At 47.3% G+C, this 8,542-nt stretch overlaps 1 protein-coding gene across 2 annotated transcripts; it reads right to left on the bottom strand.

The window, feature by feature from the left end:
* Nucleotides 1-247: 247 nt before the first annotated feature.
* On the bottom strand, nucleotides 248-6,090 carry RPUSD2 (RNA pseudouridylate synthase domain containing 2). Of its 2 annotated transcripts, none has more exons than XM_008072721.1 (3): nucleotides 5,470-6,090; nucleotides 1,912-2,208; nucleotides 248-1,188 (listed from the first exon to the last, which is right to left on the bottom strand). In XM_008072721.1, the coding sequence occupies exons 1-3, from the start codon at nucleotides 6,061-6,063 to the stop codon at nucleotides 454-456; spliced, it is 1,626 nt and encodes a 541-aa protein (XP_008070912.1). In that variant the 5' UTR covers nucleotides 6,064-6,090; the 3' UTR covers nucleotides 248-453. The 2 variants fall into 2 exon arrangements, with proteins under 2 accessions (XP_008070912.1, XP_008070913.1); XM_008072722.1 differs by having other exon boundaries at nucleotides 5,653-6,067.
* Between the last annotated feature and the right edge of the window lie 2,452 nt (nucleotides 6,091-8,542).

Raw genomic sequence — 8,542 nt, 5'->3', positions numbered from 1 at the left:
GGGCTCAGGCAAGCCACTCACCTCAGCCTCCCAAGACGCGGGATTACAGGCTGAGCCACCGAGCCCGGCGGGGGAATGACTTCTTAATGGGTACAGGACAGGTTTCCTTTTGGGGTGATGGAAAATGTTCTGGAAATATATGAGGTGATGGTTGTACAACATTGTGAATGTACTAAATCATATACCTTAAAGTGGTTAATTTTATGTTATGTGAATTTGACCTCAATAATACAAAAAGAAACAAGCATTAGAAAAAGGAATATATTTGCAAACCAAAAAGTCTCTAAATTCTAGCTGCAAGAAGAGGAAGGAGGTAGCGAGTATGAGCAGATCCCTTTAAAGTCCAACCTCACTCCTGCAGAAACCTTGAGCACCAGCCCATGGAGTCAAACCCTGCCCTATGGCCCATTACAGGCCCAAACCAAGAAGCAATCCCTCCACTGGACATAGCCCTCAGTCTTCTTGCCAGTCATCCTGTGCCCAAGCAGGCATTGGTGAAAAGTACTCAAAGTCTGGCCCTTTATAGCACAGGGCATGTAGGAACATCACAAGGTCTTGGGGCAAGGGATCCTGTCGCACCAGCTGGCACTCTGGGCAGAGTGGGTCTGTCTCTTGATTCATGACATCTGTTTCAGTAGCCTTCCCTGGTGCCACGGCCACTGTGCCCAGATCCTGAGGGGCTGCCTCAACTACTCCATTCATCTTCTGGGCAGCTGTAGCCAACTCTTCCAGACTGTCCTTGCCCAATTCTGAGGAGGAGGCCGTAGAGTCTGTGAGACCTGAGGGCAGGTCACCCTCACAGAGATCTAGCACATCCAGGCTCTGTTTGGCCTGGTGCTCTGCCACCAGGTCCCGCAGCAGTTCTTCATCTGTCTTGGGAATGTGGCCACCCTGGCCTCGTGAGGGACCCCAGGCAACTGAGTTGTAGATGGGGTCGTTGAGAATGGGGTGGCCCAGGAACTGGAGGTGGACTCGGATCTGGTGGGTGCGGCCTGTGAGTGGTCGGCACCGTACCACGCTGGAGTGGCCATTGTAGCTTAGCCTCTGGAACACTGTCTCACAGAGCTTGCCCCGGGGATCTACACGGCACACCCCTATCTTATAAGATACCACTAAGATGGGTTCCTTGCAGGTCACTTCCTCGATTGGGAATTCCCCTTCCACCCGGCACACGTACTCCTTCTGCAGCTACACAGGAGGGAAGAAGGAGAAGTCAGTACAAGGACTAAACTCATAGTCTCCAAACCCTCTGCAAAGCAAAAGGAATGCACCAGTGTCAGAAAAAGATTCAAACCCCAACTCCACCATTTGCCAGCTCTGTGATTAAATGTGCAAATCTCTAAATCCCACGAACTCATCTAGAACATGTGAGATTAGAAAAGAACATACCTCACAGGGCTGGGATAAGCCTTCAGTAGTTAGGCTCTAATGTCCTTGGCACTAAGCCTGGTATACAGTATGCACTCAATAAATGTATTACTATCTAGATCTAGAATTTTAAGTTTTAAAACAAAGTTTATTAGTAAGAAAAAGGAAGATTCAGGGCAGAAAGGCCTGCCATGGGCAAATTTTTCGAAGAAGAAAAACCGCCTAGAATTACAAGTATGAAGATGACAATCATTACCATTAAACTCTTCTACCCAAGCATTTCATCCAGAATCTTTCAATCAAGCAGGTTCTCCCTACAATCATAAATACCTTGCTCAGCCTGTCAGTACTTTAAAATGTCTAAACCGCAAACTACCAAGAAAGGAATAACTTGTATTTGGCACTTTAGGTGCTGACCTTCCTGAAGGTAGGAAACATGGCCGTATAAAGATGAAGGCCACTTCAGAACTCTGTGATGCCCTTTTTACACAGAGCATTTGTGAGCCCAAAAAGCAGCTGGCAGAAGACAAAACCTTGGCTCACCTGCCGGTCCCGAACCTGTTCATGAATTCTCTCAGACACTGCAGGTGTCTTGGCAAACATAAGCACCCCTGAGGTAAGGCGGTCAAGCCGATGCAACGGGTGTAGCTCCTTGAGTTGGTGCTCCTTGCCCAGGATGAAGATGACTGTGTTGTGTCGGAAGCGGCCACAGGGGTGGACGGGAATGGAGGAAGGTTTGTCTACAACTACCACATCTTCGTTTTCAGCTAGTAGGCGAACAGGCTCTGCTGTGACTGGTGGCTCATGCCTGTGCACTGTGTTCCGCAGGAAATCATTGTCCTGTCAAAGATATAGATAACTGGTCAGCCCAGAGGCCAGCAGCCTATAACCAGTCAACTTCATACCCAGCTTCCCTGTTCCTTATTATGGTCACAGCACATTCTTAAGCAGAAAAAGCAGTGTGCATAATGAGATCTCATTTTGTAAAAACACAGATGGAGGCCGGGCTCGGTAGCTCAGCCTGTAATCCTGTGCTTTGGGAGGCCGAGGTGAGTGAATTGCCTGAGCCCACGGGTTCAAGACCCGCCTGGGCAACTTGGCGAGACCTCATCTCTACAATAAATTAAAAAAAAATTAGCCGGGCATGGTAGCACGTGCCTGTAGTTCCAGCTACTTGGAAGGCTGAGGTGGATGGATCATTGGAGCCCGGCAGGTTGAGGCTGCGGTTGCCAGGAGCGTGCCACTGCACTCCAGTCTGGGCGACAGAGTGAGACTCAACTCAAAACAAAAAAAACCAAAAAAACACAGATGGACATATAGACAGATTGCTGGCACTGAAAAAATTATTAGAGCCGGGGATGGTGGCTCACGTCTGTAATCCCAGCACTTTGGGAGGCAGAGGCGAGAGGACTGACTGAGCCTATAGGTTTGAGACCAGTCTGGGCAACTTGGTGAGACTTCATCTCTACAATAAGTAAAAAAAATAGCTGGGTGTAGTGACACATGCCTGTAGTTCCAGCTACTTGGAAGGCTGAGGCAGAAGGATGCCTGAACCCTGCAGGTTGAGGACGTGGTGGCCATAAGTGTGCCACTGCACTCCAGCCTGGGCAACAGAGTGAGACTTGACTCAAAAAAAAAAAAAGAAAAGAAAAAATTACTAGAAAAACATACACAAAAATGTTAATGGTGTCAGGTGCAGTGGCTCAAGCCTGTAATCCCAGCACTTTGGGAGGCCGAGGCAGAAGGACTGTGAGCCCAGGAGTCTGAGACCAGCCTGGGCAACATGGCAAGACCATGTTTCTACAATAAATCAAAAGAATTAGCTAGGCATGGAGGCACACACCTGCAGTCCCAGATACTTGGGAGGCTGAGGCGGAAGGATTGCCTGAGTCCAGCAGGTCAAGGTTGTGGTAGCCATTATTGTACCACTACACTCCAGCCTGGGTGACAGTGAGACCCCGATTCAAAAAAAAAAAAAAATGTTAGTGGCAATATCTCTGGGTGGTGGGATTATGAATGTGTTTTGCTTTTGATTATTTGTATGTATTTTATCTTCAATAAGTTATATGCATAAATATTTTTTGAGTTAGGGTCTCATTCTATTGCCCAGGCTAGAGTGTGGTGGCATGGTCGAGGCTCACCACAGCCTTGAACTCCTGGGCCCAAGTGATCCTTCTGCCTCAGCCTCCTGGGTAGCCGGGACTACAGGCGCACACCACCACTTGGTTAATTTTTTCTTTTTTTTTTTTGGGTAGAGATGGGGTCTCAGGCTGGTCTCAAACTCCTGGCCTCAAGTGATCCTCCTGCCCCGACCTCCCAAATTGCTGGAACTACAGGCATGAGCTACTGCGCCTGGCCTTAAAGTTATATTTTAAAAGTAAATTTGGTCAGGTATGGTGGCTCATGCCTGGAATCCCAGCACTTTGGAAGGCCAAGGCAGGAGGACTGCTTGTGGCCAGGAGTTCAAGAACACCCTGGGTAACATAGTGAGATCCTCATCTCTACCTACACTCACACACACACACACACACACACACACACACACACACACACAAAGTAAAAGTAAATTTTTTAAATGGAGGAAAAATCTTAAATTATCACTTATAATGACCCTGAACAAACAATACCAAGCTGTAAGTCTAGAGACTGGGCTCTAAATGGATTTGCCACAGACTCACTACACGCTCCTAGGCAAGTCACTTAACTTCTCTGGGCCTCAGTCTCCTACAAAATGTAAGGGTTAGACCAGACCTGTGCTTTTAAAAATTGAAATAGAAGCCGGGCTCGGTGGTTCAGCCTGTAATCCCGTGCCTTTGGGAGGCTGAGGTGAGTGGATTGCCTGAGCTCACGGGTTCGAGACCTGCCTGGGCAACTTGGCGAGACCTCATCTCTACAATAAATCAAAAAATTAGCCAGGTGTGGTAGCGTGCACCTGTAATTCTGGCTACTTGGAAGGCTGAGGCGGAAGGACCGCTGGAGCCCAACGGGTCGAGGCTGCGGTGGCCGGGAGCAGCCACTGCGCTCCAGTCTGGGCGACAGAGTGAAACTCCAACTCAAAATAAAACAAAACAAAACAAAAATTGAAATAGGAGAGGGGATTCAAATCATCCGTTCTCCAAATGCTGAAATTGCCTTGTCTCCCTTCACAACCATGGTGAGCCAGTGTTACTGACAAATGCCTGGTACTTCTTAGATGTAATGGAATTTTTTTTTTTTGAGTTGGAGTCTCACTCTTGTTGCCCAGGCTGGAGTGCAGAGGCATGCTCACAGCCATTGTAGCCTCAAACTGCTGGGCTTAGGCGATCCTTCCAGATAGCTGGAACTACAGATACACGCCACCACACCCGGTTAGTTTTTGTGATTTATTGTAGAGATGAGGTCTCGAACCTCCAGGCTCAGGCAGTCCTCTTGCCTGGGCCTCCCAAAGTGCTGAGATTATAGGCTGAGTCACTGCACCCGTCCAGAATTTTTAAGAAGTGGTCAAAGCACTGGGTGAGACAATTCTAGTCCTTATCCCTGAAATCTCACAATTCTATTACCTATCCGGCATAAATGCTTTGTGACATGATAAATAGTTTGAATCATAGTTTGGAAGCGGCACTGTTGCCTTGCTGCTGTGTATTTTACCTTAGTTTCCTCACCAATAAAATGAGGTGCCAATACCTACTCGGCAAGTCTGTCGTTAGAATTAGACGTTCAAGTACATAAAACGCTTAACTTTGTGCCCAGCACCAGTAAAAAGACATAAATGATAGCCCTTATTATTACTGTTTGTACATAGATCTATGATGCAGTAGAAAGTGATCAATGCCCTTGCCACAAGACAGTGTATAAAAGTATGAGAATTCCAGCTTCTGTCTCTTGGAAACAAGGAAGCTACCTTGATGAAGAGGATAAACAGGCTGAGTTCTGAAGCACAGAGAGACCATCTACCTGCGGAAATGGGAGGCTGGAGCTAAAAGAGTGTTCCAAGTGAAAGCGAGAACGCTTCCGAATTGATTTTACTCCAGTACCTATACTCTGCTAAGTCTGGGGAAAAACAAAAACAAAAACCCCGCCCCCTTTTCTCGTCCATTCAGGCCAACCCCATCAGGACTCCACCTTGAGCACGATGCTGAGGTTCTGTACCGGCTCCTCGTTGAGGTGCAGGCGGCCCGCCCGGACGGCGGCCTCGTAGTAGGCCAGGGGCTGGGCTCGGAACTCGGTGCTGAAGACGTGCAGCAAGCTGTGGCCCACCCAGCGCCCTTTGCAGTAGGTCCGGAAATCAAAGTAGTAGGGCCGCACTTTGCGCAGGCCACCCTCGAAGTAGTAGCTGGTCTCAGCAAAGTGCTCATCGCCGAAACTCACCCCAGCCCGCCGCTTCTTCGGGGTCGGCACGACGCGCTCCCCGGCTGCGCCCCGTCGCTTCTTCCGCTTGCCCGGACCCAGGGCCTCAGCCGAGGCCTGCTCCCCTACTCCCGGCGCCGGCTCCACCGGCTCCGGGCGTCCTGGGAGCTGCTCACCCTTCGCGTCGCCGCCCGCGTCTCCATTTTGCTGATTCGGGGTCCTCAGCCCGCCCGCCGCCTCGACCTGGGTCGAGGGCGTTTCTGCCATTGGTCCCTTACAGCCACCCTGAATCCTGGCGAAGCTGAGCCTCCGGAAGTCGCAGTGCCACCGTTCCAGAACCCCGAACCGCCCGCGCCCGCCCAGCCACATAGCCGCACGGGCCCCGCTCCAGGGTCGCGCTCTGAGGACGTCACTCGGCACCAGCCAATCAGTGAGGCCCAGTCCCGAGGTGGGGTCTGCGTTGAGTGAGTGGATGAATGAGTTGCTGAGTTAAGTGAGTCGCGTGGAGAGAGTTGAGAGACTGTGAGGATGTCTTACCAAAAGTGGCCGTAGGCAGACGTCCTCCTACCAGAGAGAAGGGCGTTATTTCATAAAGAAAATATTTTGGAATGGCTCTATGTGAAAGGCATGGCGGGAGTTGATCGTGCAGATTTCGTGTAGATATGCTCAAAGTCCCTTGGTTCTAAAAGGAGCTTTATGTAAAACAACCTCCCACCCCCAAATAACCAGAATAAAGGTTACTAAACTCTGAATATAATAAAACCCACCATCTTGCATACTTTAGAAGGGCGAATATTATAGCATGTGACATATCTCAGTAAGTTGTTACATATGTATTTAAAACAAGCACTCCAGAAGCAGTTTTCTTTTCTTTTCTTTTTTTAAAACGCTTTTTAGAAGTAGTGTTTTCACACCTGTCCTTCCCCCAACAGCATGAGAAGGATTAGAGATCTCCCGTTCACATATGCTACCATGCTAAGATTAAAACTGCAAGTGGGATCCCTCTTGCTTTCCTTCCAGGAAGCAAGAGGAAGGGAACACAGTCTCAGTGGTTTCCGTTTTAGTTGGGAAAAAAAAACTGCAAGTGGATCAGACGAATTCTTAACTGCAAAATACTGAAATCAACTCTGGTTAGCTTCATCAGCAAGGGAATTATGGAAAATATATTAGTGCCTCATAAAATTCACAAGAAAGCAGGAAAATAGGCTTAGAAAAAGGGCCAAATCAAAGGAAGCGAAGACCTTTGAGAACCAACCACCTGATGCCAAGGTAGAAACCCAGTTGGGATGCTGTAGACATCTTTACTCTTTGCTCTGCAGCCCTGCCACCCCTTGGAAATTCCTAAATGTTCATATGTCTCAAAGTTCAGAGCCCTGTAGGGGAGTCTTCCAACAGCTAAGCCTGGCCACTGGTCTCAGCCCTGACTTCCCTGACTTCGAATTCTTCCAAGATAGAAGAATCTAACCTTCTTTAGTTTCCAAAGTGGAGTTCCTCCAAATAGGTAGGCATTTGAATGCTAGGATGCCAAAAAAGGGACAAATGTCCAGCCCAACTCAGAAAACAGAGTATTTAGGTCATGCTTATCATATGCATTAGCACTCTGGAGAAGAGAAAGGGAGATCTTTTTAAAGCTAAATTCCTTCTGCAAATCATCAGTGTCGCCAAACTAACTGAGGGACTACAACTGACACTCTTATTCAAGAGTAGTCTGAGGTAGCCACAGCCGCAGAACTCTGTGTATTTAAAAGTCTGATTCCTGACTCTCTCCTCAAAATAAGAAGTATAATTTTTCTTTGATTGTGGGATACATTGGAAGCAAACTGCTTCAAAGGGGAGACCCCATTCCACAAGTGAGTTGCCTTATTAAGATATTCACAATGAGAGTATTACCTTATCCAAAAGAAAAGTATGTGTTATTAGCTAGCCTCTCTGCTTCATAAGATTTGGATGAGAGACTAGAATGCGTTAATTCAAGTAAAATGCTTAGAACAGTGCCTGGTAAAACTATAAAAGATAAAACTATAAAAAAGATAGAAAGCATGACAGAATCTTGTCTCCCTCCCATTTCTGATATACAAAATGAGACTCTGCATTTTAGCATGATCCCCAGGTGATTTCTCTGCATATTAAAGTTTGAACTGGGATAGACCATGTAGAGTAGACATTCATTATACTCTGAGGACATCCAGCATCTTCTGAACACCCTTCTTCTGAGTGGGGAATTTCTCACATTACATTACTGCCTCCAAGAGGTCAAAGCCAGACCCTTCACAACCTCTCTTGCAGCTTGGGCATAGACATTTGACCTTGGCTCCAACTCAGGCAGAGACTTTGGTTCAGAGGTGCACAGCCTGGAATCCATGTCTGACAAGAAAGCATTGGAGGCAAATGATTTGAGAGGCTAATAGTAAGGGAGGTTCTTGTGTCTAGTGCCCAGTCCACAAACGATGCCAGCTATGGTGTCTATGTTCAGTGGCAGTGGGATGTTCTCTGAGGAGTCCCTCAGTGAGGCTTTGACACAGTTTCTGGCTGTATAGACTTGAAGCCTGACACTGCACACTTTGAGATTCTGTGAACTACTTAATATTCTTCAATCCTGTACTGTACAATATGGTCACCATTAGCCTCATGTGGCTATTTAAATTTATGATTATTATTTTTGAGTTGGAATCTCACTCATAGTTTTGCCAGTCACGCTATTCTAAGCATTTTACTTAAATTAACACATTCAAGTCTCTCATTCAAATCCTATGAAGCAGAGAGGCTGGCTAAGAATACATTTATTTTGGATAAGGTGATACTGTCGTTGTGAATATCTTTTTTTTTTTTTTTTGAGTTGGAGTCTCAC

This window comes from Carlito syrichta, unplaced genomic scaffold, assembly GCF_000164805.1.
Source record: "Carlito syrichta isolate Samal-C Ts95f unplaced genomic scaffold, Tarsius_syrichta-2.0.1 Scaffold315401, whole genome shotgun sequence".
In the NCBI taxonomy this organism is placed as follows: Eukaryota; Metazoa; Chordata; class Mammalia; order Primates; family Tarsiidae; genus Carlito; species Carlito syrichta.
This window is presented reverse-complemented; position numbering and strand designations above follow the sequence as displayed.

Excerpts from the sequence above, each read along its gene's own strand:
- RPUSD2 (XM_008072721.1), bottom strand. The coding sequence starts at position 6,063 with ATGTGGCTGGGCGGGCGCGGGCGGTTCGGGGTTCTGGAACGGTGGCAC. Across the intron at positions 2,209-5,469 it reads ACCTCAGCATCGTGCTCAAG|GACAATGATTTCCTGCGGAA; the intron begins GTGGAGTCCTGA and ends TATCTTTGACAG. Across the intron at positions 1,189-1,911 it reads AACAGGTTCGGGACCGGCAG|CTGCAGAAGGAGTACGTGTG; the intron begins GTGAGCCAAGGT and ends CCTCCTGTGTAG.